Raw genomic sequence first — 27708 nt, 5'->3', positions numbered from 1 at the left:
CAAGCCCCCTTCCCTTCCCCTTCCCAGAGCGGCTAAGTGGAAATGCTTCTTGAAATGGTTGGAATCTGATATTTTTTAGGAATTTGTTACCGAAAGGCCAAGCCATAAATGCACAGTGAAGAACACAGCTGCCAAAAGGCAAAGTACAATGGTACCTCGGGTTAAGAACTTAATTTGTTCTGGTGGTCCGTTCTTATCCTGAAACTGTTGTTAACCTGAGGTACCACTTTAGCTAATGGGGCCTCCTGCTGATGCCATGCCGCTGCCACACAATTTCTGTTCTCATCCTGAAGCAACCTTATTAACCCAAGGTACTATTTCTGGGTTAGCGGAGTCTGTAACTTGAAGCGCCTGTAACATGAAGCGTCTGTAACATGAAGCGTCTGTAACCCGAGGTACCACTGTAATACAAACCATCAGGCTCTTCCTATGTTCCAGAGCAGAGGCTGGGGACAGCTTCTCCTCTGAGCCACAGCCAGTGGGACAATGGATATAAATTTCACCTATCTACTGTGGGCTGGTTTCTTCATCCACTCATGGTCCCCTCTCCACCCTCCATCCAAACAAGCAACAGGCATGATCAGAGAAACACCTGAAGTGCAAATCAGGACTGGTGAGGGTCTGGGAAGAGTTCTGAGGGCCAAGTGGAAAGACTTGGAGGGCCACATTCAGCCTCCAGCAGTGGCTTAGCATGGGCTGGGGCACAGGGGTGGTTGCCCCAGGTGCAAAATGCAAAGGGGTGCAAATATTTCCTTCACATCCCACCCCACTCTCTCCTGCCTGTGAAACTTTGCTAACAGTTCTGTGCTGGCTCCTCCTACCTGGGTGGCCAATTGATGGCCCTGCCTTTAAGGCTGGAGCACCCAATCAGACTTGGCTAGGATTGAACTGGCTCACTGGTGGCCAGAGCCAATAAAGACCCAACAGGATGCCTCCTCCCCAAGCTGTGCTGGGCAAGGCCAGGCAGGAGGACACTCCTAGTCCCAGATCCAGTGGGCAGCAGGGCGGGGGAGGGGGAGGAAGAGGAGAGGAGCTTCTGTTCTCAAAGCTAGAGGGGGCATCTTAGAGTGGCTGGCATGCAGAGATAATAATGCCATGCCCATTCCTGCCTTGCCACTCTGTGCCTTCAAGGGGCTGGAGGTGATTGTGCTCCAGGTGGCTAAAGGCAAGGAGGCAGGAAGGAGAGGAGACTCAGCGGGAGTGGTTGGTGGGTGGGCTGCTCTTGCCTGTTCCACTCAGGGGGGTGACCTTCTCAGGAGCTCTCTGCCAAGGGGTCTTGGCAGGTCCCTAGATGGAGGTGCATGGCAAGCCCTGGAGCCGCCTTCGGGGCTGAATGGTGACTGAAGCTGCCACTACCGCCACTTTTTAGGGGGTGCAATACTTGACTTGTCCCGGGCGCTTTCAACCCACGCTATGCCACTGGCCTTCAAGCCTAAGGTTTCCCTTCCCTGACCTACTGTAGGTGGTAGACAATTTGGCAGCTGGTTCTGTTTTCTTTCTCCTCCTCCCCGCAGGTTGAATGCCCCTCTGCTGGCATTTGTGCATTCACATAAAATAGTTATAGCTGGCCACATAAGATGGGTGGGGATCCTATGGCCCCAGGGCAGTTGGACTTTTTTTATATATAATAATAATTATTAAAGGTTTTATACTTACAGAAAAAAAGTAAGAGAGAAGAAAAGACAATAAAAAATTAACAAACAATACATCAAAAATAAAAATAAAAAACAATACATCAAGACAAAAAGAAAAAACAAAAACATTTTAAAAACACATCCAATTTCCATATCTTTATCTTTCATTTACTTGTTTCCTCGACTTCCTCACACCTCCCTTTTTTGTATTCTAGTTCAAGTTAGTTAATTCAGCAAATCCTTTCCCTCTTTCTCAACTTTTTGTTCTATAATTAATCTTGACACAATCTAACTTTAAATTTTCCACTTTAACCCATTAACAATCAGTTTTTACTTAATTCTTTATAACATTTCTGCTAAAACCATATAGGACTTTGTCCCCATCTCTTCTGCCTGAAATTTTTAAACATAATTCCTTACAGCAGGTGTTCTGTTTGCAGACAACCCTGTTGTTCCTTCCTTCTTCCTCTTTCACCAAATACTTTTTCGTTGTTAAAAGAAGGTTATTCCCTGACAGAGAGGAGGTGGAGGGGACACAAAGGGTTATATTGAGCTAAGCCCTGCTCAGAGTGGACCCAATGAAACCAATTGCCACAGATCAACCCTGCCAGTTATGGGGTGAGTCTGTGAGCTTCTTGGGATACTCGGGAGAGTCCTGGATGAGATGCAGAAGTGTCAGAAAAAGAGGTTACCAATTAGGGCATTGATATATGTGTTTTTATTAGTCCTTTGTACCATGCTTTATCAAAGGGATGCAGGTGGCGCTGTGGGTTAAACCACAGAGCCTAGGACTTGCCGATCAGAAGGTCAGCGGTTCGAATCCCCGCAACAGGGTGAGCTCCTGTTGCTCATTCCCTGCTCCTACCAACCTAGCAGTTCAAAAGCACATCAAAAGCACAAGTAGATAAATAGGTACCACTCCGGCGGGAAGGTAAACAGCGTTTCCGTGTGCTGCTCTGGTTCACCAGAAGCAGCTTAGTCATGCTGGCTACATGACTCGGAAGCTGTACACCGGCTCCCTCAGCCAATAAAGCGAGATGAGCACCGCAACCCCAGAGTCGTAAGTAAAGGTAAAGGGACCTAATGGTTAGGGGTCCCTTTACCTTTTTACCATGCTTTATCACACTTTTTCTGTATTAAATGGTATAGATCCAGGTAGGTAGCCGTGTTGGTCTGACGCAATCAAAATAAAAAATTAAAAAATTCATGCACTTAAAAGCTTATACCCAGAACAAACTTAGTTGGTCTCTAAGGTGCTACTGGACAATTTTTTAATTTAAGCAATATAGAAATGTTCCTTTAAGAATAAACCTGCATCCCTTCATTTCAATGGGTCTCCTTTGAGTTGGACTTAGCTGGCTACATCCCAAAGTGGATAGGGTTGCCCTCATCCAGATGTACAGCCTGCAGTTTCTCTCCCTCCCTCCTGGGAATCAGACACCCCTTCTCTCAATAAGGCCCTTCTCTCCCCCAAGATGGGGAAAGTCTTGGAGAATTGGAGCAGAAAATGCCACTTCCCCTCCCCTCCCCATCTCCGCCAGCCTCTCCTTTGTCCCAGCAGCCGGACACCCATTGTGCGCCGGGGTGAGGGGCAGGGGGCTGACCTGTCTAGGAGGGGACAATAGCATGCATGCTGGAACTTGAGAGGTCCCCTTTGTTCCTCCCTGCCTCCCACCCCCACGCCCCAGCCCTTCCTCCCATCTCCCCCTCCCCTCCCAGGGCGAAGGGCAGAAGCTTGAGCCACAAAGCAGCGATTGTGGCTGCGTCCCATGAGAGCGAGAGCAGAGAAGGCAGGCGGATGCTGGCCTTAAAAGCAGCCTGGGACAAGTCTGCCGCTGGCGGAAAACACCCACACAGCTGGCACGCAGTGTCATAAAATCAGACAGGAGAAAGAGGTGCAACCACAGCTGGGATGCTGGCCCTGTCTCAGCCCGGCCAGCACACATATTTTTGCTTCCAGCTTAGTGTGTCAATTTTGTTTTTGAAAAGCAGGTTCCAGCCAGCATGCCCAATGGTCAGGGATGACGGGCATTGCAGGGGCCTGGACTAGATGACTCTCGGGGTCTCTTCTACGATTATGATTCTAGTCACCCCCTTTCTATATGTTATTTCTCTTCTATACAGCTGCTGCAAGTACGGCTGCTGTCCTCTTCAAAAGCATTTCCATAAGCCTTACTTACAATCTCAGAAGGTAGACCAGTCCCCTTCCATGCCGGTGGCTGAGAGAATAAAAGCATTTGGACACAAGACTGCTCAATGCAGGGCTGGTGAGCCTCCCCCCCCTCCAAGCCAATGGGCTGGCCAGAAGTTGGATGGCCATCTGTCATGGATGCTTTAGTTGAGATTCCTTGCATTGCAGGGGGTTGGTCTAGATGAATCTCTGGGTCCCTTCCAACTCTACAATTCTGTAAGCCAGGAAATGGGGTGCAGGTATTGAGGGCCACAGCAGTAGCAGAGCACTTGTTTTGCAGCCAAAGCTGCCAGTTTCCAGACACGGCCTGGAGAGTCTTGTATGAAACGCAGGAGAGGTTTTACAATTCGGTGCAGCCAATGCTGGATCAATACGGACCAGTTGTCTTGAGTTGGCATAAACCGCTTTCCTATGTATTTCCAAACCACCACCCCCAGGCACCCACTTATGGACCTCTTCAGCTCCATTAAAGGATGAAGCTGCCTGACCCAGCTTCGCCCGCCCCTACCAAGAAATTTCCTGTGGCAAAAGCTTCTGGTGAGCAATGTGAATTTGCTGGCCCCTGGTGGTCACAGTCCAAACTCCCTTCACTGATGGATCCAGGACTTCTGACAACCGCAGGTACCAGTATCTGCTAGCTGGTCAATTCATGGTTTCTATTCACACACTTTACATTTCAAAATGCTTTAGCAGCATGTTTGCATTCGCAACAAACCTGAAGGTGTTTGTCATGAGGAGTGGCAGCTGCCTGGGGCTATGGCAAAGGTGGAACTTGAGGCAGAGACCAGAGCACCTATTTGCTGCACAATACTGAGAGCATTGCAAAGCTTGGACAACAGACCAGTAGAGGAAGGTCAATATCGTTGTCATGACCTACCTCCCAGGGCTGTTGTGAGAATAAAATGGAGCGAGGAAGAATCACACAGGCCACCTTGAACTCCTTGGAGGAAAGGTGGGGTATAAATGTACGATTAAAAGAAATACAATTCCACTTTCTTGTTTTCAAACAGCTCTGAGTTAAACTCATCTTCCCCCTCCTAGAATCATAAAAAGGAGCGTTCCTGGCACTGAGCATTATCTCAGATCCCCTAACATGCACCCAAACATTTAAGAGACTCCCCTCATGTGGGATGTGAATGTGTCTGAGATGGGAAAAGGAGGAAATGACAGCAACGGCAGATATGCAAAGGGTCTTGATAAAAGGTATTAAACCAGGGTTCCCCAACGTGGTGCCTGTGAGCACCCCAGCAACTGACACCCCCAACTCTTGGCACATGCCAAGGCCCCCACCCCTTTTTATTTTATTTCATAAAATACGCAGCTTATTTTTTAGAAAAACTCAAGTGGTTTACAAAAAAAACACCTGTTTAAAATTCTTGTCTCTCATTTCTACTTTGGGGGGCTATGGGGTTGCCTGGTTTTTTGTGGCAGTGGGGAGGCTGCCAGATTTTTCAATCAGTTTTCTTTGTTGTTTTTTGGGGAGGTTTCCGAGTATCAGCAGTGAGGTGGGTATTTTGTGTCCAAGGCAGTTTCAGATCCCCTGAAATCAAGCAGAAGCTCACAAGCAGCCAGGCAGAGAATTGGGTTGTGCGTGTGCGCACACACACACCCAGAGCAGGAGAAGGGACTACTGTGAGCAGGAATGCACAAATCCAGTTATGGAAGCAGCTCGACAAAGCATTAGAATAAGAGCAGCAGTACAAGAGCTCACCCATAATAATAATAATAATAATAATAATAATAATAATAATAATAATAAATTTTATTTATATCCCGCCCTCCCCAGCCGAAGCTGGGCTCAGGGCGGCTAACAACAATTAAATAATCAAACAATCAAACATTCTAAAAACATTCCATTATAAAATTAATTAAAATCAAATTAACGGCAACCGTTAAGCAAAATTCTGTGCAGGTTGCCAGAGGAGGGAGTCAGGCTGGGCCCTGACCAAAGGCCTGGTGGAACAACTCTGTCTTGCAGGCTCTGCGGAAAGATGTCAGGTCTCGCAGGGGCATGCATTTCACCTTCCATGCTTTAACTGAGTGGAGGGGCGGGGGGGGGGGAGGTTGGTGGCAACCCTGGAAAGAGACAGCTTAAAGCTGGCAGGGTAACTGAGTGCAAGGAATAAAGTGGCGGAGAGATAATGACTCAGTGTGGCTCACCTGAATGCTGAGTCCGGAACAGGGGACTGGGGGCAAGGGATTGTCTTTTCTGAGGTATGAATTTGCAAATCAACTGACCTCCTGTTTCAAAGCACTGAGGGGCGGGGGACCACAGACATGGAGCATACACATACACACCCTGCAAATTTCATGCTGAAGTTTACTTTCCTACCCACGGGACCTGTAAAGGAAGACGCCCAAATCGCCATGGAGAGTAGAAATCATTCCACCCTCCTCCACCTAAGTAAACAAAGACCTCCAGAGAGCAACTCTGACTTTATTTACAAAATATTCCACATCTTTATCCAGACGGAAGACACGAGAACAACACGAGAGCCAGTGGGTGCAAAGGAGAAATGGAAGCGGGAGGGAGGGAGGGAGGGAATTAAAAATGAACGACAAACAGGAACCGCTGAGACATTTCGGAGCTGGGCTAGAACTTGAATTCTTTGTACTTCTTGGCTCCTGCCCTGGTGTCCTGGGGCTGTGCTTTCCGCTTCTTTTGCTGGAGGAGCAGAGAGGGCAGTCACAACATGCTGATAATGCCGGAGAATTTGATTCCACCCCACCCCCCACAAAAAAACCCCAATGTGAAAAGGCATATATGCATGCCTGCACACACCCCTCCCCACCCGCTATGCAACTGCATCACCTCTCCCAAACTGCTGTGTGAACTCCACCCGCCCGCCCCCCCTTCTTCCCTTAGGGCCCTGTAATCTCTTTCCCCCTCCTCTGCCTTTCCTCGGCTTCTTGCTACAAGTTTCTGACGGGGCCTGCTGCTTTCGCTGTCCCCCTTCCATCCACAACACCTGACACGTAGACTGGCTCTCTTGGCCCCCACCTCCCTGCCAGCAACCCAGCCTCTGTCCCATCCCTCAACCCCGCTTGAATTCCTCTCCCCAAAGCCACCCACAGCCCTTTCACCTCCCTCACAGCAGCTGCATTTTGTCATTCTAGGACAGGGTTTCCCAAACTTGGGTTTTCTGCTGTTTCAGGAATACAACTCCCATCATCACCAGTGGTCATGGGTGATGGGACCTGTAGTCCAAAAAAAGCTAGAGACCCAAGTTTGGGAAACCCTGTTCTAGGACATCCCATGAGAGGGATAATGGAGAACCTGCTTGGCATGCAGAAGGGCCTGGGGTCAAACCCCAGCATCTCCAGCTTAAGATCAGACAGTGGGTGCCGGAAAAGGCCCTTCTCTCCTGCAGAGCCAGTTCCAGAGTACACGGTGCTGGAGAGAGGCAGGCAAAGAGCCTGGCCTGTGGGAGCTCTCCATGGCTTGGCCAACTGTCCAGGCTGGCAAGTCCCCTCCATTCCACAGGTCCCCTCACCTTCTGCTTGGCAGCATGCTCAGCCACCATGTCGCTGAAGTCCTCCTTTTCCACCTGGGCTTGCTGCTCCCGGACGTGCTCCTCGTACTTCTGCGTCATGGCCATGGGGTCCAGCTCCAGCTCCTCAGGGGCCAAGGCCACCTCCACGCCCTGGATCTCTGGGCCGGGACCTTTGCGGCTCATCACCTGCAAGCGAACGCAGGGGAGGGGAGGAGGGAGGGAGGAGGCAGCCAACAGTGGATACTGGTGTAAGGTGTTTGCGGGTGGGTGGGTCACTATCTCTCGCCTCCCAAACCACATGCAAACACAGAGGGGTGTTGCAGGCAGCCCACCTCTCAGCTGCGGAAGAAGAGAGCTGCCTGCAAAAGCCTTGCTTTGGAGTAAGTCCATCTGCAGGAAGGCGGGCAAGCCAACACGGGGGACTCCCCAACTGAGGGTATCACTCAGGAGCAACTGCCCAACTCCTGTTCACACATGCTTTATGGACAAGCACTCGTTTGTCTCTCTTCGCACACACGCCATGTTGTGTGTGTGCATCCACACATCTCTCTCACTGAAGTCCCACTTTCCCACCTGCGACTCTGGTATCCAAGTAATTTCTGCTTCACAGGAGACCCGCTGAAATTAATGGACCTAAGTTGCCACCCATGTCAATGGGTCTACTCTGAAAGTAAGTGTGTGTGTCTTACGCGCAGAGAACCAGGCTCCACCAATGCAACGTTGTCCCTACGAACAATTCTTGAGGAGGTGGTCTGATCTCCCACTTCCTTTGATTTAACTCTCTTTTCAAGCAAGAGGGAACAGGAATTAAAACATTTGAAGCAAGGGTTCTTTAAGCTTAAAGTGACACATGTCTGTAAGGACCTACAGGGCAGTAATTTTAATTATTATTTTTGTTCTCTTGCCCCTGCAGAGTGACGCAGTGGTCGAACTTTGCTCCAGGGCAGTTGCTAACTTTCCTTCTCTCCGTCCCCAGTCTAGTATATCTGAAGCAGAAGCCAGGTGGCTGCCCCTCCAAGCCTGCTCTGCTCACCTATGCCTAAAACTGAATTTGCTTGCTTTAAGAACACACACACTGCGCACCTTGTTCCAAAAATGGGTTTCAGGGCAGCGTACGTACAAAATGAAAACCCACAAGGCAGCATTTGAAAGCATAAATTGATGGAACAAAAATAAAAAAATAAGGAGGGGGGGAATGCAGCAGCCCAAGATGCCTGGGCAAATTTTAAAAAAGTTTTTAACCTGGTGCCACGAAGTCTAAAGTGCTGGCTCCAGGTGTCCCTCAACTAAGAGAGCACTGCAGGGTTGAGGGGCCACCACAGAGGAGGCACTCTTTTGAACATTCAGAGGCTTCCTCTCCTACAGGGAGAATGCACAGAAGGCTCTGATGTTTGAGGTAGTGTGCCTCCAGATACTGGGAATCACAATGGAGGGAGACTGTTGCTGCATTCAGGTCCTGTGTTTAGGCTTGTAAGAGGCATCTTGCTGGCTACTGCAAGAACAGGACGGAGGACTAGATGAGCCTTTGGCCAGATCCTGCTGCCAGGCCCTTCCTACATTCTTAAAACACATGTGGTTAATATGGGAGGTGTTCCTTCAGCTATTTGAGCCCAAACATCCTGCAGCAGAAGGCAGAACTAAAGCCAGCCTCTTCTTACCGTCGCCATGTCATAGATGTGAGTGGAGCCCATCATGGCCCCGCCAACTGTCGCAGTCCTCTTCTCTGGCAGAACGGTGAAGAGCTGAGGTGTCTCGCTGCTATTGAGGAGAACATGAGGGAGAGAAGAAACACTCAGCATCATGGGAAAGGGCAGAGAGAGGGTGGATGGGCGCAGATTAGCCAGGAAGAATCTTACCACACGTGGTAGAGACAAAGCTCTGGACCAGTGCTAACAAGTTCTTCCACAAGGGAGGGGAACCTTTGGCTTGTGGGCCAATCGTGGCCTTCCAGGCTCCCCTGTTTGACCCATGATTTGAGCAAGCCATGCCCACCTGCTCCCAAAGCACCCAACAACCCCCGGGACGCAGCTGAGGAAAGAAGAAGCCAACACTTACCCATCCATGGCCTCCTCAATCTTCTTCTTACGCAGTTCAATGAGTTCAGGCGTCTCCATGCCAGCGGGGACCGAGGAGAAGCCCCCAGGCGTGATCAGACCACTGGAGAAAAATCAGGAGGGGTGGTCAAAGGCCAAGCGATGGTCTCAAAACAACTCTAGTCCCAGAGATCCACTCTGTCTCTGCAGGGGTGTCTGTGTGTCCTGGGCAAGACGGGCCCAGCTCCTCCTCTACTAATGCCCATTTGCTTGCCCTTGGCCTCTACCCAAGTAAGCCTTCCATAAATAACCCTGGTGGCCTCCATAAGCCTTGGCCTACAGCTCCCAATAACCCCAACCAGCGTGGCTTAGAGAAAAATGCAAGGTAAGTGGGGGAATGTTGTGCCACTTCCTCATCACCAGCGACAGAACCAGGGGGCGCTGGGCTGGTTGGGGGAGCAGTGGACCCTCTTGGCAGGATCGTGGGTGCCAGGCAGGTGCCCAGCAATGGCAGACACTGATACTTGCTCAGCGAAAGCATGGCAAGAGGGAGCGTCAGGCACTTAAAATCAGAGATCTGTAGAGCCGGAAGGGACCCAGAATCACAGCTACTTGCCTGTCTGCTGGAGTGATGAAACCCGTCTCATCTGGTTTCTCTTCATCACTCTCCTCGTCTTCTTCCTCCTCAGAGGATTCTTCATCGGAGGGCTCCAGTTCTCCCCACGGTGTCCGGTCGATCTCTTCCTCCTCTGTCTTGGTCTAATGGTGAGGGAGAGAAAACGTGATCCCATCACCTCCCAGGCCAGCAGATCCAAACACAACACAGAGCAAGGGCTCTGGACAAGCGGTCAAACCCAGAGGCGGAAACCCTGACCGCCAAGCAAGTGAGGCTTCCGATACCTACCTGGAATTCAGCTGCGTTGGTCCCAAAGACATCTCCGTAGAGGGGCTTCCCAGTCTCATCCACTGGAGGCTTGCCCCAGCCCCCAGCGTGGTACCCGAATGAGCATCCCTGGAGAAAAAGGGGGCAAAGGGGAGTCAAGTCATTCAGCAGTGGACAGCTCCTGAGAGTGCAGTGTTACTTTGTGGTGTGAGGGACTTCCAAGCCCTAGCTTGGATAGCTCAGTAGGTTAGAGCATGGCACTGATAACGCCAAGGTTGCAGGTTTGATCCCCGTAAGGGAGAGCTGCATATTGCTGCATTGGAGGGGGTTGGACTAGGCCAGGGTTTCTAGCTGTTTTTGGACTACAACTCCCATCATCCTTAGCTAGCAGGACCAGTGGTCAGGGATGATGGGAGTTGCAGTCCCAAAACATCTGGAGGGCCGAGGTTGCCTATGCCTGGTCTACAGTGACATACCAGCAGCTCTCTGTGATTTCAAAGGGGGCTTCTCCCAGCCCTGCCTGGAAATCCCAATAGGGATTGAGCCTGGAGCTTCCAGCACGCACGAGACACAGCTCCCCCTGCTACAGGCCCTGCCCACCAATCCCTGATGGGTAATCCCCACTGGGACTGGTAGGGTGGAAGACAGAGGAGCCAACTCATTCCAGTTTCACCCCCCATTCTCCTCTTGCGTGCTGAGTTCTACAAAGGCAACACCGAGACTGAGCTGCCACCCCTTGGAATGGTTGTAGGGAGGCAGGGGCTGGCTGAGGTTGGTGGGGCAGTGCCCCATTTAGAGCCACTAATAATAATAATACAGGTCGCCAACTGGCCACCTGTTTTCTAGCAAGTGAGAAAAAGCCAAGGTGGCAATGAAGGGAAAGACTCTGCTCACCTCTGGGATCGGGGAATTCAAGCCCGGAATCTTCAGGTTGGGATAGGAGGGGGGCGGACCGTAGCGCTGCATGGCAATCAGCCAGGGAGGAGGGACTTTGTGTGCGTTCTTGTTGGCGGCGGGGAAGAAAAAAGACATTCATCAGTCACAGAAGCCTCTCCGCTTGCATTACCCCAATCCCCCAGCTCCCCTTCCCCGCTATCTCATGCTGTACGCGCCACACTCTGCTTTCCATTCTCACAGCCCTCCCCCTCCTCCCACGGGGTTGCATTCAATGCTAGTCCTACTCAGAGAAGACCCCGGCTTCATCAATTTCAATCGGCCTATTCTGGGAAGGAAACAATCCACAATCTCCTACCCAAATACGCTGCCCCAAATTTTATTACCTGCCAACGAAACAAAACCAGGAGATAAGCTCCTGCGGGGGTGGGGTGTCTGAACAGTTAGGAAGTAAATAACACACTCAGTTCTGATAGTTCTACTCAGAGGAGGCCCACTGAAATTAATGTGCATGAGTAACTTACTGGATTTATTAATGCTAGCAGGTATAGCACTATTATTAATTATTATTATTATTATTATTATTATTATTATTATTATTATTATTATTATTATTATTTTACCCCGCCCATCTGGCTGGGTTTCCCCAGCCACTCTGGGTAGCTTACAGAATATATAAAACATAACAAAGCAACAAACATTAAAAACTTCCCTTCAGATGCCTTCTGAAAGTTGTATAGTTCTTTATCTCCTTGACATCTGAAGGGAGGGTGTTCCACAGGGCAGGTGACACTACCGAGAAGGCCCTGTTCCCGGTTCCCTGTAACTTCCCTTCTCGCAGTGAGGGAACCAACAAAAGACCCTCGGAGCTGGACCTCAGTGTCTGGGCTAAGTGATGGGGGTGGAGATGCTCCTTCAGGTATACTGGGCCAAGGCCGTTTAGGGTTTTAAAGTTGGGTGCAACCAGCTTACACTTCCTGAAAATAGCTTCACTCCTGAATTTGCTAAAATGGGGATCTGGAGGATGTAGGTGGCTCGGAAACCTGGTGAGCCGGCAGCCCGCATTCTGCACACCTTTCCTCCAATTCAGCCTTCCACGAGAGCCCATCCTCCTGTCAGCCCTGGTGGCTGGGAGGGCCACTGGGCTTAGCCTTCTGCCACTCACCGGCCCGACGGGCATGCCCAGCGCAATGCGCAACTCGTCGGACAGGTCCCCAGGCTTCTTCTCCTTCAGCCGCGTCTCAAACTCCTTACCCTGGCAGGGAAGAGAAGATGAAATCAGAAAGGGGTTGGGTCCTCCAAATGGCTTCCCTCCCTCCCACCCAACCCTTTCCAGAGGGAAGACTTGTCCAGACAACATGGCGCCCCAGGGGGGACTGGTGTTTGTCGGGGCTGGAGAGGTGGAAAACAGGGAAACCGGGAGGGGGTGGTGTCAGAGCCAATGGCAGATAGAGCAAACCAACTCAAGTCTTGTCCTTATCCTCCACCCCTGCAGCGTTCTACCAGGGCAGCGCTGCGATGCAGGAGCAGGGCAAGGCTGACAGCTGGTACCACCCGCTGAGCTGGCTCTAACTAAGGAGACAGGCAGGTGGGGGCTGGCAGAGGTCGGAGGGGCAGTGTCCCATTCGCCCTCATGGGCCAGCCTCCACCAAGGGCTCCTCTGCTACCTCGTAATACAGGTCGCCGTGGATGGTCAGCTTGGGTTTGGTCTGCCACTTGAAGAAGGCGTCGTGCAGCTTCTGGTAATCGATATCGATTTTGCCCATCTTGGGACGAACTTTCTCCCTCATCTTGGACTTCATGGTCTTCTGCTCCTCCTAGGAGGCGGTAGAACAGGAAAGAAGTAGGTTACAAAACGGAGGCCTACATGTACCTGTCTTTGCCAGGATGTATGAAATTTGGCCAAGGGTCACAGGTCGCTCAAAGGCTACAGGGTAGTGCCAGGTTTAACCATCTCCCTGAAACTGCTGGGAAATCTGGTTAGCACCAAGTTCAAAGTGTGCAGGCCACAATTCCAGGGATGTGTAGACTTCAGCTTCCTGAGGATCTCACGGTGGTAGCCAATGTTTGTCGTATTCAAAACAGACTCACTGAAAGCAACCAACATGACCAACGGAGGTTGATTAATCTCAGTGGCTCTGCTTTAAGTAAAATTTCATTGGATACAACCCTCAGCTGCTGCCCGATGGCAGAGGCATCTAAAAGGGGCAGACAAGGATCCAGTTCACTGGCCAGATCTAGTTCCCCACTGTTGGGAGTACAGTGGTACCTTGGTTTACGAACTTCATCCGTTCCGGAAGTCCGTTCTTAAAACAAGGTGTGCTGCTTTCCCATAGTAGAGGGACTCAATTTACAAATGGGACACACTCAACAGGAAGCGAAACATTATTCCAAGGCAAAGTTGACAAACCAAAACACCTACTTCCAGGTTTGCAGCGTTCTTAATCCAAGCTGTTCATAAACTAAGCTGTTCTTAAACCAAGGTACCACTGTACTGGGGTCATGGGTCCCCCTGCCCATTTTGCTGCCCAATGTCAAAGAATGGCCCCTGCCCAGCTCCTTGTGCAAAAGCAGACCAGGTGGGCAACAGGACGGCTTCCTCTCTGCCCCCGATGGAAGCTGGCTAGGTCAGGAGAGCGGCTCATGTGTGGCCCAGAGCTCTGTTCTGCAACTCCTTGCCCGAGGCAGCTACCCGCTCTGCCTAACAGTTGGGCTGGTCTTGTGTACACGCAGATGGTGCAAAAGCGAAGGGCAGTCTAAGCAACTCCCCTCCCCCCCCCACAGCAAGCACTTGACACTCCTGTGAATTTCAGGGCCCTGCCCCTTTTGGGAGGGGAGGGGGACACAGACTGACCTTTTCCTGCAGAGCCTCTCTCATCTCCTGGATGCCCGTGCGCTTGATGAACTCGGGGAGCTCAAAGGGCGGCTTCTCGATGCCCCTCTTGCCTTGCAGATATTTGCGTTTGAAGCACCAGTGCCGGGGGACAGGGACAGAGTTGCGCGTGGCCTTCAGGTGGACGAGCAGCTTGGGGTCCTGGGCTGTCACATCGTGCATCTCCACCACGTCAGGACGGGCCACCAGCTGCAAGGAGGACAGGGCTGAAATGGGGCCAACTCTTCCTGCCCTTTGGATCAGAGCGAACCCTTCCTTTCTCGCCATGCAAGTGGCGCTTCTCACTCCCAACTCCACATAAGCACATGGTATTAATCCTGCAGCAGAGGCAAGGCTGCACCTTAAGCCACAGCAGCCTCTCTAGATCCACAAATCACAGCCAGTTAAGAGTAGTGACGTTAAATTCTCGAGAATAATCTTTTGCAGAATATTCTCAAGAATATTCTCGATTAATGAAAATATTAGAGACTTTTCATTTAAAATAGGAGAATATTCATTTTAATGCATTGAAAATGATATAAGAAGTCAATATACATGTTTATTCATGGGTAAACTTGTTCAAATGGCAACCAAAAACTGTACAGATACTTTTATTCAATGGGGCAATGCAGTGAGTTCATTCTTTGTTTTTTTGCACCAAACTTGAAACTGAAAATTCAACGTGAATGACTCACGTTAATCACTAAGCCTGCAACTAACCGTATATTTACCATCAACTTTGAATTCTAATTATGTTGTGTATGTATGAAATGTAGCTTTTAAAGCAAAAGGAATATTAAAAAAACTTCAGGTCCGCTACATGAGTGCGTTCTTTAAATGTGGGTTGTAAAACTGATTCTTACATTAGAATTTGCGGTTTGTGGAGAATATTCTCCAGAGAATTTTCTAGCAGAGAATTTTCTCGAGACTATACTCCGGAGAATGTTCTCACCTCACATCACCAGTTAGGAAACCCTTCACGTGTCACACATCATAGCTCCCGGAAGAGTTACACCTCTGTTTTGGGCCAGCTCTCAAATGCATCAGCAGTAGGGAGAAATGGGGGGGGGGGGGGCGGGCAGGAGGAAGGTGGAAGAACCAATGAGGGGACAGCCTCCTGGGATGGAAAGGCAGACTTCCAAATCCTTTTAAAGAGGGAATCAATTGTACCAGTGTCCCTCTCCCTGTTACCATCCAGACAGACATGCACCAACAACCATACCTGTTTGAGCTCAGCCACCGTAAAGCGATTCATCCGCCGAAGCTTCTTCTTGGACAGTTTGGGAGCCTCTGGCTTCTTCTCCTGCACACAGTAGGGAGGGGCAGGCCGTCATTTCCTCTTACTGTTAACTTGCACTTTATTTCAAGTACTGTGACTTTCACAGCACCCCCCCCAACCCACACTGTCCGCCTTGCAGACTCCCAAAAGCTCAAAAGGAAGGAGGAGTTTCGGGAAGGAAGGATTCCACCCCAGGAACCTGACAGTCGGGAGGCACACTGCTTCTGAACTTGGAGGTTTCACTCTTCCGGTGTTAGGAGATCAAGGGGGTCTGGCAAGCAGTTCTTAGGAACCGAGGGTCCCGCGAAGGTGGAGTGAGAGCATTCCTGCCCACCCCTGAGATGCACTCACCTGCTCATCATCTGAGCTGTCGTCACTGTCTTTCCTCTCCTCCTCAAAGCCCTTCTTCTTGGGAAGAGCTGAACTGGCCACCTTGTCTGCTTTCTCTGGTTCCTTCTCCTTGTCCTTTTTAACATCATCGGTCAGCTGCGGCAAGGGAAGAGCAAAAGGTGAGCCAGGGACTCCCCGTTCCTCCTTCTTAGAACTAAGCGCACACACAGGGAAGCAGTGGAGTCTCTCTCTTTTTATAAAGTAAACTAGGTCCAACACCTTCCATAGAAAGGTAAGGAGAACTTGCCATGTTTATCAAGCCCTTTAGAGGAGCAATAATGCTCACTCCTGACTCCCATCAGTCCCACCATTAATGGTTAGGGATGGTGGGACTTTAATACATTTAATACGTTTTCAGCAAAAGTTCACATGCACTTGTTTGACAGCCATTTCTAACGATCTGAGGTTCTTCCCCATAAAAAAGTAATTTCAATTTGTTACATTCATATCCCATATACAGTGGTACCTCCGGCTGTGGACAGGATCCGTTCCAGAGGTCCGGCCGGATCCTGAGGTTTTCGCAACTGGAGAGACCTCTTCTGCACGCACACACATGGCGGTAGAGCGCTTCTGCGCATGCGGCAACCCCCCCCCCCAATACTTTCAGGTTTGCCGCTTACACATTCCAAAGTTTTCATAACCGGAAGGATACATAAGCCGAGGTACCACTGTAAATGCAGGGGACAAGATCAGGAAATCCTAGGCCCTCCTCATACCTTGAATGCCTCAAAGATCCTCTTGAAGAAAATGAAGTTGGGGTCATAGATCTCTGGCTCCTCCGTGACATACTCAATTTCCACTGGGCCATCGCCCCCAGAGTCCTCCCCACGCCCCTTGGCATCCTGGGAAGGTGGGCTCTCTTTCGGGGACGTGCCCTGCTGCTGCTGCTGCTGCTGTTTCTTCTTCTTCTTCCGGTTTCGTCGCTTGCGGTTTTTCTGTCAAGCAGACCAAATGCACTTACTTAGATTTAACAAGACTTACATACTGATAAGCTGCTTAAAATAGGATACTAGTAAGAAAGCACAAATAAAATAATTAGACTTAAAACAACCCAAATATACATAATAAAATTGTACGTCTGGGTAGGCTTGTCTAAACAAAAATGATTTTAGCAGGCGTCTATAATGGTACAACACCAATATCAATAAGCAGGGAGCTCCAGACAGTAAGTGTTGCCACACTTTATTGGCAGCAACTTTAATGTTTTGTTTTTTAACTTTCTGGATCAATTAGCCTCCTGAGGCCATTTAGAAGAAGTCAAACAAAAGTAAGATCACAAATTATTAATACTCAAGAAAGCATTAAAGCAGCAGCAGATAAAACAGGGATCAACACACAGCACCATAATGGAATAAAAAAGGTCTTGTGAGGCTCTCCTGAAGGCCAACAAGGAGGGTGTCAAATGAATTTCCCTTTGGGCGGACATCCCAAAGATGCGGGGCCAACACAGGACACATTTCCTCTGATAGGGCAACATCACTGCCTCCAAGGCAGCCCAGTTTTTAGCAACCGGCTTTTTCTACCACCTGGGGGGAAACATCCTCTGCACATGCTCTAAAGTCTCACTTGACTGAGCCCCTTCCCCCACCCCCTTTTTATACAGCTGCCTGAACACACGGCCCATCGGTAAGCTTCTGCCCGTCTTAATAGGCCAGGACAGCTTTGCAGAGGGACCAACAGCTTACAGAAAACAGAGGCTGCCACTGGCTGAAGTTCAGGGGTGGCCAACTTGGCCTGACCACTGGTCGTCTTAGCCAGAGCTAGCGGGAGTAGTTCAGAGGTGGCGAATCTGTGGCTCTCTACATTAGTGGTTCTTTAGCCTTTTGGGGGGTCACCGACTCCTTTGAGAATCTGATGAAAGCTATGGATCTCCCCCACCCCCCAGAAAAATGCACATGAACACAAACACACAAAAGTTTGCATATGACATATTGCATTGGGGGGGATTGTGCATGTGTGTGCCCCATTCAAAGACCCCCAGAGTTTTAAGACCCCTGCTCTAGAGGCTGTTGGACTAAACTGTTGTCCTCAACCACTGGACTTGGGAGTCCCAATGTCATCTGGAGGGCCAACAGTTCCCCCCACCCCTTCCGTAGTTCCTGGCTCCTCACCTCTTTCTTCGACAGAGCCAAAGCATCGTCTTCAGCATCTGAAGCGGAGATACCAGCCAACACCCTCAGGTCAGTCTCCATGTCATCATCTACGGGAAAAGCACAAGTGTGAGGGAATGAGTAGCAAAGAAGATACAGGAAGCCTGGCCTAATCATCTCTGCAGAAAGCTTGCATGCTGGCAAGTCCACCCCTCAGTCAGTCATGATCTGCCACAATCTGCTCTTCGGCTGCCTTTACTGCCATTCCGCAAAGTGCAGAAAGAAGGCACAGAATGTGATGTGGGTCTCAGAACCCAGCTTGAGAGGGCCCAGAGCGTGTGAGTCACAAGTTCAGTGGCCGGCTCCTACAGAGCGCTTGGCCTCCTCCAGTTGATGCGACATCACACACGCAGAACGTGCTTCGGGACACCTCAATCTTGGGGCAACCTGACACCTCTGGTTAGAACTAAAATTTCAACTCCCATATTGGTCATGTGACCACATGGAACACACACAAGTTCACCTACAGCAGGGCTAGAGAACCTCAGAACTAGGGGTTAACTGCAGCCCTCCAGGCCTCTCTTCCAGGCCCTTGGGGATCTCCACGGGCCACACCCACAACTGGCTTTGCTCCACACCCTCCTTGAGTGTTTCTGCCTGGCTGGAATGTGTCTTTCAACTCTGATAATGCTTCACATTTGCCTAAATGGAGGATCATAGAGCAGGATTTGTGAGTGCTTGCAGAAACCAGTCTACTGCAGGAAGCTAAAATTCACATTAGTTGTTCTGCCCCTTTTTGCCTCTGCCCACCACTGGCACATGGCGCCCCCCAGAAGGTTACCCAGGAGAGAATGCAACCCTTGGGCTGAAAAAGGTTCCACAGCCCTGACTACGTGTCTCAATTTCAACTTTAACCTTTGCCTCAGGCGACCCAGTACCTGTGGCGCTCGGCACAGCCGTGAGCTCCTCCTGGCGAATCTCCTTCAGCTGGAGGATCTTCTCCAGGGCTTGAGGGATTTTGGGACCCACGCCGGACTCATCAACCTGGAAGGCGAAACAAAGTTTCTTCGACAAAAGTGGCCTCATTCTGCTTCCAAATGCAGATATTTCAGCTTTTGTCTAATCCTGAGTTTGTTTTCATTCAAGCTGCGTCTCTCAAGAACACAGGCAACATCAGACAGCACACTCCCAGCACCGCCCATATCTGACTGCCTCTATCTGAACCTCTCTCCCATCTGGCCAACCTAGGGAAAGAATGCCTATTCCCTAACTCACAACCTCCCACAAAATAGCCACCAACTTTGTTGTTGTTTAGTCGTATCCGACTCTTCGTGACCCCACGGACCAGAGCACACCAGGCACTCCTGTCTTCCACTGCCTCCCGCAGTTTGGTCAGACTCATGTTTGTAGCTTCAAGAACACTGTCCAACCATCTCGTCCTCTGTCGTTCCCTTCTCCTTGTGCCCTCCATCTTTCCCAACATCAGGGTCTTTTCCAGGGAGTCTTCTCTTCTCATGAGATGGCCAAAGTACTGGAGCCTCAGCTTCACAATCTGTCCCTCCAGTGAGCACTCAGGGCTGATTTCCTTCAGAATGGAGAGGTTTGATCTTCATGCAGTCCATGAGACTCTCAAGAGTCTCCTCCAGCACCATAATTCAAAAGCGTCCATTCTTTGGCGATCAGCTTTCTTTATGGTCCAGCTCTCACTTCCAAACATCACTACTGGAAAACCATAGCTTTAACTATACAGACCTTTGTCGGCAAGGTGATGTCTCTGCTTTTTAAGATGCTGTCTAGGTTTGTCATCACTTTTCTCCCAAGAAGCAGGCATCTTTTAATTTCGTGACTGCTGTTGCCATCTGCAGTGATCATGGAACCAAGAAAGAGAAATCTCTCACTGCCTCCATTTCTTCCCCTTCTATTTGCCAGGTGATGGGGCCAGTGGCCATGATCTTAGTTTTTTTTTTATGTTGAGCTTCAGACCATATTTTGCGCTCTCCTCTTTCACCCTCATTAAAAGGTTCTTTAATTCCTCCTCACTTTCTGCCATCAAGGTTGTGTCATCTGGTCGGCTTTAAAAGAGGATTAGGCAAGTTCAGGGAGGAGAGGGCTGTCAAAGGCTACTGGTCACAAAAGCTACGCTCTGTCCTCCATTATTTGGAGGCAGCTATGCTTCTGAATACCAGCTGCTGGAAACCACAGGAGAGGAGAGGGTTCTTGTGCTTGGATCCTGCTTGCTGGTTTCCCACAGGCATCTGGCTGGCTGCTGGGAGGTCAGGATGCCGGACTAGACAGGCCACTGCCCTGATCAAGCAGGCTCATCTTAACTCGCTCAATTTCTCCCGTTCCCCAAAGCAGTTTCCCTGCCACCCTGCCAAGCCTACCACCCCCCACATCTGCAACAACCAGTCTTACCTCACGGCTGTCCTCTCCAGGAGGAGGTGGGGGGCCACGGGGTCTCGGACCAGGTGGTCCAATGGGCGAGCCCACAGGGGGGTTCCCTAGGAAAAGATTGGCAAATGAACTCCCAACGGGAAAGCAAAGCAGCAACAGTCACTGTCAATGTGCCACCTCCCTACATGTCAGAAGAACCTGCATACTTTGACATCACTTGAAAAGCTTTCACGCCCCTTCCAAGACGGGGGGGGGGGGGTCTGTCGCCCCACAGATGCTGTTGGACTCCAACTCCCATCAGCCCCTGTCAGCATTACCAACATCATGGAGGGTAAGAGTTGTAGTCCAACAATATCCGGAAGGCCACAGGTTCCCTGTGGGGCTGAAATCTCTGATTTAAGCAAGTTTCTAGCCCCTTTGGTTCTCAAGAGCTTCAAAGAGGGAGAGCAACACTGAGTAGTGTCTGAGCAACCTCTTTAGCTCTTAACTCCACTCTATAAGTGCCAGTTTGCAGAAATTGGTCTGATGTGTAGAGATCTCTCCTATTCTAATTAATTCAAGAGGCTTCTGAAAGCTTCTGTGTGAAAGAAACAAGAAGATGCTTCATGATGTTTGGGTTATTCCTTCAGAGGAACAGGTGGTTTAAACTGGTTCTCTTATCTCTTCTGTCAAGGTCATGCTGACCGTAAAAGGCCAGAAGGAGCCTGGGTTTCTCTTTCTATCTCTCTTCCTTCTGGTGTGGTGTTCTGTATGTAGTGTTAAGGTTTAGGCTTATTATAAGTTATTGTAAGTTTAACTTAAGTGTGCTGCAACTGGATTTCTTATGGACAGGCCCATGCCTGAATGTATTAGATTTGTGACCATTATGCTCATTTGCCTTCAGTGGCAGTAAAGCTCTGCTGGATGAAATATCAATTGCCTCTGGAATATTTTTTGGGAATCCTGCAAGGTGTTTAAGTTTTTACTCTGCTAACTATATGTTGAAATTTACTCTGGGTCAATATTGAGTAGAATTCCATGACAGTAAGTACCAAAATATGCAGATATATTTGCTCAATTTTAATACAAGCCCCCAAACTCAGCTTTCCTAAGTGCAATTTTAGTTCTGCACATACAACCAAGCCAACAGTCTCACCTTCCATAAATTTATCCAGCTCTTCACTAAAACTGGGATGGGGGTGTAACATCCCTTGGCACAGAACCCCAGAGTTAACATTTTGAGCGGTTGTGGGGAGGGTTTCATTTTGATTCTCTCAAGATTCCCTGCCTGGCATTTTTAGCAAACAACTTCAAAGATTTGCCATTCCTTCAGTTCAACAAGTTACTGCGCAATGCAATTTGGGGCCTGCTTTTCACTGAGAGGGCTACAGACTCAGAGGGATAACCCTTGCCAATACACCTCTTTTTAAAGTGGGCATAAATACTTATCTTCTTTAAAAAATAAACAAAAAGGATTCTGGGCTCCCCTCCCACGACACCATGTAATATGCTGTTCCTTGAAATAAGAATAAGTGGGAATGAATTCCTAGCCAAAGAGTATGTGAATGACACAGAGTAAGTGAGGTCTGACACTCTTCCTCCCTGAATGATTCTGGCAAGACTGCCTGACGCTGCTTGCCCTCTTTGCATAAACGGGCCAAAGTTCCTTCTCTGATGCAAAGGGACTTACCTCTTGGGAGCCCCTGAGGTCTTGGCCCCAAGTCTGGAGCAGCCCGAGGTACAGAGGGGGCCAGCTTCGACATCTCTTGCTGGCGCTCCTGTTCCATAAGGACAGCAGCCTGAGACTGGAAGAGAAACCACACAGATTCTAACATAGGAAGCTTTTTATAACAAATCACACAATTGATTCATCATGCTCAGGCATGCCTACATCGACTGATGTCTCCATGATTTCAAACAGAATATAGTTATAAATTAGCCTCTTGCATATCTACCATAAGTATGTATACAAACTCAACCAGAGGTGTGAGCTTGCTTTTGCCATGTTACCTCATTTATATTAGGTCTAATTTGAGACAAGCAAACTCTCATCTCTTTACCAACACAAAAAGGCCTTTCTCTTTTCTGATCTTTCAAAATCTGTTGGAGTTGAAAAATCCCTGTTCACAACAGTATGTCATGGAGAACTGTGGAAGAATAGCCAATGCTTTTGCTCTCCTTTTGAAAATATATCTGTCCATATTCTGCAAATAACTAAAAATATTTTGATATTGTACTATACTACACTTAAACGTTTCTTTGATTGTCCTTGAATCTTCCCACTGCGCTTGCCATCCTCTCCTGCCACACCCTTTGAGAACCACTGATCTAAAGGGAGAGGTGAGTAGGAACATTCAGTTCACAATATAGACCCTCCAGCTGTTGTAGGACTACAGATCCCAACATCCATGACCACTGACCACAAGGGCGGGTGCTGATGGAAGCTGGAGTCTGACATCTGGAGGACCACAGGCTCCCCATCTCTGGTCTCACTCTTGTGCTCCCTCTCTCACAAACACAAACACACAGGCTACAAACATGTTCTGCAGCACAGCAGAGTTCATGTCGCTGGGAGCTGTTCCATTACGAGACACAAACACAGAGGAACAGAGCAAGCTGTTACCTGCTTGACCCTCTCCTCCTGCTGGATCAACATGGCTGCTTGCTGCTGAGCCAGCTTCAGCCGTTCTTCCTCAGGTAACACAGAGGGATCCACCGCCTGCATACGGAGAGGTGGGCCCAGGCCAGGGGGTGGAGGAGGCGGCCCCACCGCCATGGGGAAGTTGAGGCCCATGCCAGGGGGCGGAGGAGGCGGCGGTGGCTGCATTGGCGGCATCCCCATGGGAGGGGGCGGCAGAGGCATCCCGGGATGCTGCAAGAGAGAAGAAGGCAGCTGTGGGAGACGTTGGAAGCACAGTTGGCTCAGGTTTTTAAGGATTCCTGTGTGACACAACCATGAAGAGAATGACAAGAGGAGTTAAAGATCCAGACATATGGGATGGGTGAGACCTGGAAGCAGTATGTATGAAAAGATCTGAATGTCTTTGTGGCTCTCAAGCTGGACATGGGCCAGGAAGGTGATGTATCTGCTGAAAAAGCAAATACATTTTACGGCTACATGAACTCAAGCATAGCATTGTGGCAGGTTCCACACTATTCTGCACTGGTCAGGCTGCATCAAGAGCAGGTGGGGGGAACCCTCTGGCCCTCCAGATGTTCCTAAACTACAACTCTTATCATCCCTGACCATTGGTGGGGCTGATGGGAGTTGTAGTTCAGCAACATCTGGCAGGAAAAGGGCTCCACATGTATTATCTAGACTAGAGAGTCCTATAGATGTCCATAGTTTTGGATGCAACATTTTAAGAGGTAATCTAACAAACTGGAGTGCAATCAGAAGAGGGTGGTCTGAAGGGGGGGGGGCGTCTGGGATATAATAAAGTGTTTGTGGGAGGAGGATTATTGCTTTGTTTTTGTTTTATTATGCACTTTGTGTTCTCATTTTGTATTTTTATGTTGTGAATCACCCTGTGATCTTCAGATGAATAGTAGCATACAAATTTAATAATAATAATAAGAATAAGAATAAGAATAATAATAATAATTTGTATAAATTAAGTTTTAATTTTGATGTATAATTTCTGCTCATACATTTCTGTTTGCTACAACCAGTATTCAGTTGCCTTATTAAACTTGAGTCTTTCACAGCCCTGCTACCTGACATTTTTTAAACAAACATACTGGAGATGAACCTGAGAGTGAACCCAAGACCTTTTTCATTCAAAGCACCTGGGCTGCCGCTGAGCTTATGGCCTCTCTTGAAGCCACTGAAGTCTCATAACAGTGGCCAAAGAGGTTTCCTGGATATATTACTCACCTGGCCTGGCATGGGGGGCAAACCTGGCTTATCTCCATCATCTCCTCGCAGAACCGGCCTATTGAGCACTATCCCAGTCTGTAAAGAAGGAGATGGAACAGTAGTAGAGGCAAGCATCAACACCATCATAAAATTTATTGCCTGCCCCTCACCACAAGGTCCCAAGGCAGGTTACAAAGGACACCCATCCGCTCTGTGAGAGAAAGAAGAGGGCATGGGAAGCAGGCATAGACAACAGCAGGGCCTTCTTCAGTCTGACTGCCCGCCCCATCCCCTGGCCGACTTTAAATGTTTGGGGGATGTTGGAGAGAGGGTACAAGCCAGTCCTTAAGGCAGCTTAATGCATTCTTATCCTCAAGTGCTCTGGATGGTCACATTTGTAGCCACAAGAAATACGGTCTCACCTGAAGTGTGTAAGTCTGCAAGCGTTCTACCAGCTCCTCGCGGCCACCTGGAATGACAGAGAGACGTTGAGGTCATTCTGGGGTTATTCTATGTCACATGGGGTAAGATGACAGGATTGGAGTTTAGGGCCAACAGTCCTGCACCAACTCTCCTCAAGCTCATCTCTAACACACACACCCCAACCATTCCCAATATCCTGACCCTATTGTACCAACAAAACAACTCCCTCATCATCTCCCATTCACCTTCAATAGGGAAAAATCCCCAGACTCTCACACATACCCTTCTTTCTGCAGGTCAAGAGCAGGGAGTTGACATTATTAATTATAGGGTTTGTTTAGTTAACATCTCAAGGCCAAATATATGAAGTCAATATAGGCAGCAGCAATTTTGCATGCAAGTTTCATTCCTGGCCCCTGTGCGCATAAGCCCATCCTGCCACCTTCTGGAACCCAAAAGACCCACACGTTGGTGGTCGCACATCAACTGGATGCTGCCTGTAATTATTAAATAAAGTCTGGCAAGTTCATTGCAGGGGGCTGGACCAGATGGGGTCCCTTCCAACTCTACAATTCTATGATTCTATAAGTTCAGCCAGCATCAACATGATATGACAGCTGTGTTAGTAGTTTACCCTAGAGACACTTAGTGAGTTTGAGAGAACAAACACATAGCTCAGGTTAGAGTATTTGCTTTGCATGAAAAAGGTTGCTGGTTCAATCCCTAAAAAAGCACCCCAGGCATCCATTTCAATAGACAACACTGGGCTACATGGACCATAAACCATTATACAGGAAGCTCCTGCAGCCAATTGGAAGCCACGGAAGACCTATTGGATGTTCAACTTCCAAAAATAGTTCGCAAACTAGAACATTCACTTATGAGCTTGCGGCATTCAGGAGGCAAAATGTTCGAGAACTAAGCTGTTCAAAAACCAAGGTACAACTGCACACAGAGATGAAGCCTGAATACAACCTCTCCGCTGTATTATGCCCCAAAATCTGGTACTTGGCAAATACACTGTTCTCTTCACCTGCAGCCCCTGGAAAGCTGGATTTTGGTGTGGAGGGCCCAAGTCAACACTATTTCACATATGCTACAAGTGTAAAAACTACAACCTGAACCTCCCTCCTCTAACTAACCCACAAAGCAGGGTTGAGGAACTCAGACCCATGGGCCTAATGTGACCCTCTAGGCCTCTCTATCTGGCCCTTGTGATTCTCCCTAGGTCACTACCACTCTCCTTGGCCCTGCTCTAACCCTTCCTCCAGTTATTCTGCCTGGTTAAACTATGTTATTGAATGTCTCAATTGCCTGGAGCAAAGTACATATAGTGTAGTGGTTCAAGTGTAGGACTAAGGTCTGGGAAGCCAAGCTTCAAATCACCATTCACCCTCCAAAGACACCCAACTTCCTGCTGTTCTCTGGCCCCAAGGATTCACTGCCAGCTTCATAACCCCTCCCAATTTCCCCAACCTCATCCACTAAAATCCCTTATTCTTCTTCCTCTCTCCAACATTCCCCCTCTCTTCCTGTTCCGATACATTTCTGCTCCCCTGCAATAATAACTCACTGATCTTGGAAGCCAAACTAACCAGCTCTAAAGTCTCTAATCCCACTATGGATACATTAAAGGAATTTTCAGAACAGGTAAATATCATCACGCCAAATGAAATTTGGAAATAACAACTCAGGCCTCACCTACATTACTGAACCCATAAAAAGTGTTTTCCCCCTTTAAAAGTGCAATCCATGAACTCTTATTCAGAGGCTCATACAAAGATGAACCACAACTCCATGGCAGAAACCATGCTTTAAATGCAAAAATCTGACACTCAGCTGCATTCCACCACTGCCACCAAAGCTCCTAAGAGCCCTTTCGCATCCCCCTCCCATGACTCCCCTCTTCCTAGAAAGAGTGCAGCTCAGCACTTCGCATGCAGAAGACTCCAGGTTCAAATCCTCGACTGCAGATGGTCAGAGCAGTTCAATACTGCGCCAATTACGTGAACCAGCCACAGCCTCTCAGCCTAACCTGCCTCACAGGGTTGTTATAAGGATGAAATGGGGGGGAGAGACACCATGTACGCCGCCTAGAGTTCCTTGGGGGCGGAAGGAAAGATGGGGTGTAAATAAATGTGATAAAGCTGAAATAATATAAGGCAACTGCCCGTGCTCCCTGTCCCCCCCCCTACCCTCGTTCGCCCGCCCACTGCACCTTCCCCGCTCCCTCCTGCTGCTTCCACACTACGAGGGTCCTTCCAGATCACGGGAAAGGCCTGCAGGATCCTGTCCCCCCCACCGGCAGCCTGTAAGCGCCCGCTGCCCCGCCACAAGCAGGGCCCGCTCACCCTGCGTGGGAGCCCCGATCTCGGCCAGCTTGGCCTGCAGCTCGTTGGGGGACCAGGCCGCGTATCCTGGCAACGGCATCTCCCCTGCCTTGGGGGGCTCCGAATGCACCTCGGACGCCATCTTGCCTTTTCCCCGCCGCGCTCACGCGAACTCCGCCGAGCTCACACAACGCAGAGCTCCCAGCTGAGACCGCGCGGCCACCGTACGCGCTCCGGCGGCGGCGGCTCCTGCCCAATCAGCGGCAGCTACGACAGAACGGCACGTGCCCAATGAGGAAGCTTTGCGAGGGCGCATGCCGCGGCGAGTATAGAGAAGCGGCCAATCACAGGACGGGGATGCCGCGTTCTACTCAGGAGCGGGAGGGTTAAGTCGCGTTCGGTTCTGGGCTATGTAGTTTAGCTGAGCTTCGATGTCTCTAGTTGCGGCCTTTTATATGTATGTTTCTGGCCCGCTCAAAGCACAGCCTTTGATAATTAGAACGTTTACAGGGAACAATCAACATGTAAAAATAATAATAGGAGACAGTGTCTCTTTGGAACACCAAGAGATCACAATGAAAGTTAGCTGCAGGGGTGCAGTCTCTGATGAACATTTGTCGGTTGGTCTGTTTGTCGGTTTGTTGTTAAGTTTGTGTCCCACCTTTTCCGTCAAGTGGTGCTCAAGGAAGCTGACAGTGAAATCAAGTAAAATACAAAATAACAAAAACAAGCAGGTTAAGCAAATCAATAAGCACAAAGTGGTGACCAAATTGCAGCACGCACAATGGACATAACAGCCAGCTTGTGAAGCTAAAGACCTGTCTGAATAAAAATGTTTTCGTCCATTGGTGAAAATTCATCATTTCACACCCACACCATACAATTTAGAACATCCCCAGCCCTCCAATAATCCTGTGAACTGTAATATGTTAAGGGTGCTGAGAACTATAATTCTGTGGGGAG

General features: G+C 49.3%; 1 protein-coding gene across 1 annotated transcript; it reads right to left on the bottom strand.

Annotated features, from left to right (window-relative positions):
- Window positions 1-6242: 6242 nt before the first annotated feature.
- SF3B2 (splicing factor 3b subunit 2) lies at window positions 6243-26975 on the bottom strand. Its single transcript, XM_083416971.1, has 21 exons — window positions 26767-26975; window positions 24415-24461; window positions 24011-24088; window positions 22757-23005; window positions 21824-21932; window positions 20176-20261; window positions 18699-18804; window positions 17782-17870; window positions 16387-16605; window positions 15632-15766; window positions 15224-15304; window positions 13984-14211; window positions 12797-12946; window positions 12295-12384; window positions 11130-11237; window positions 10257-10364; window positions 9969-10111; window positions 9375-9476; window positions 8978-9077; window positions 7320-7505; window positions 6243-6490 (listed from the first exon to the last, which is right to left on the bottom strand). Exons 1-21 carry the CDS (start codon window positions 26885-26887, stop codon window positions 6419-6421), a joined length of 2607 nt encoding a protein of 868 aa, XP_083273097.1. The 5' UTR covers window positions 26888-26975; the 3' UTR covers window positions 6243-6418.
- Window positions 26976-27708: the final 733 nt, after the last annotated feature.

Source organism: Podarcis tiliguerta, assembly GCF_965153285.1.
Source record: "Podarcis tiliguerta genome assembly, chromosome: 16".
Classification (NCBI taxonomy): domain Eukaryota; kingdom Metazoa; phylum Chordata; class Lepidosauria; order Squamata; family Lacertidae; genus Podarcis; species Podarcis tiliguerta.
This window is presented reverse-complemented; position numbering and strand designations above follow the sequence as displayed.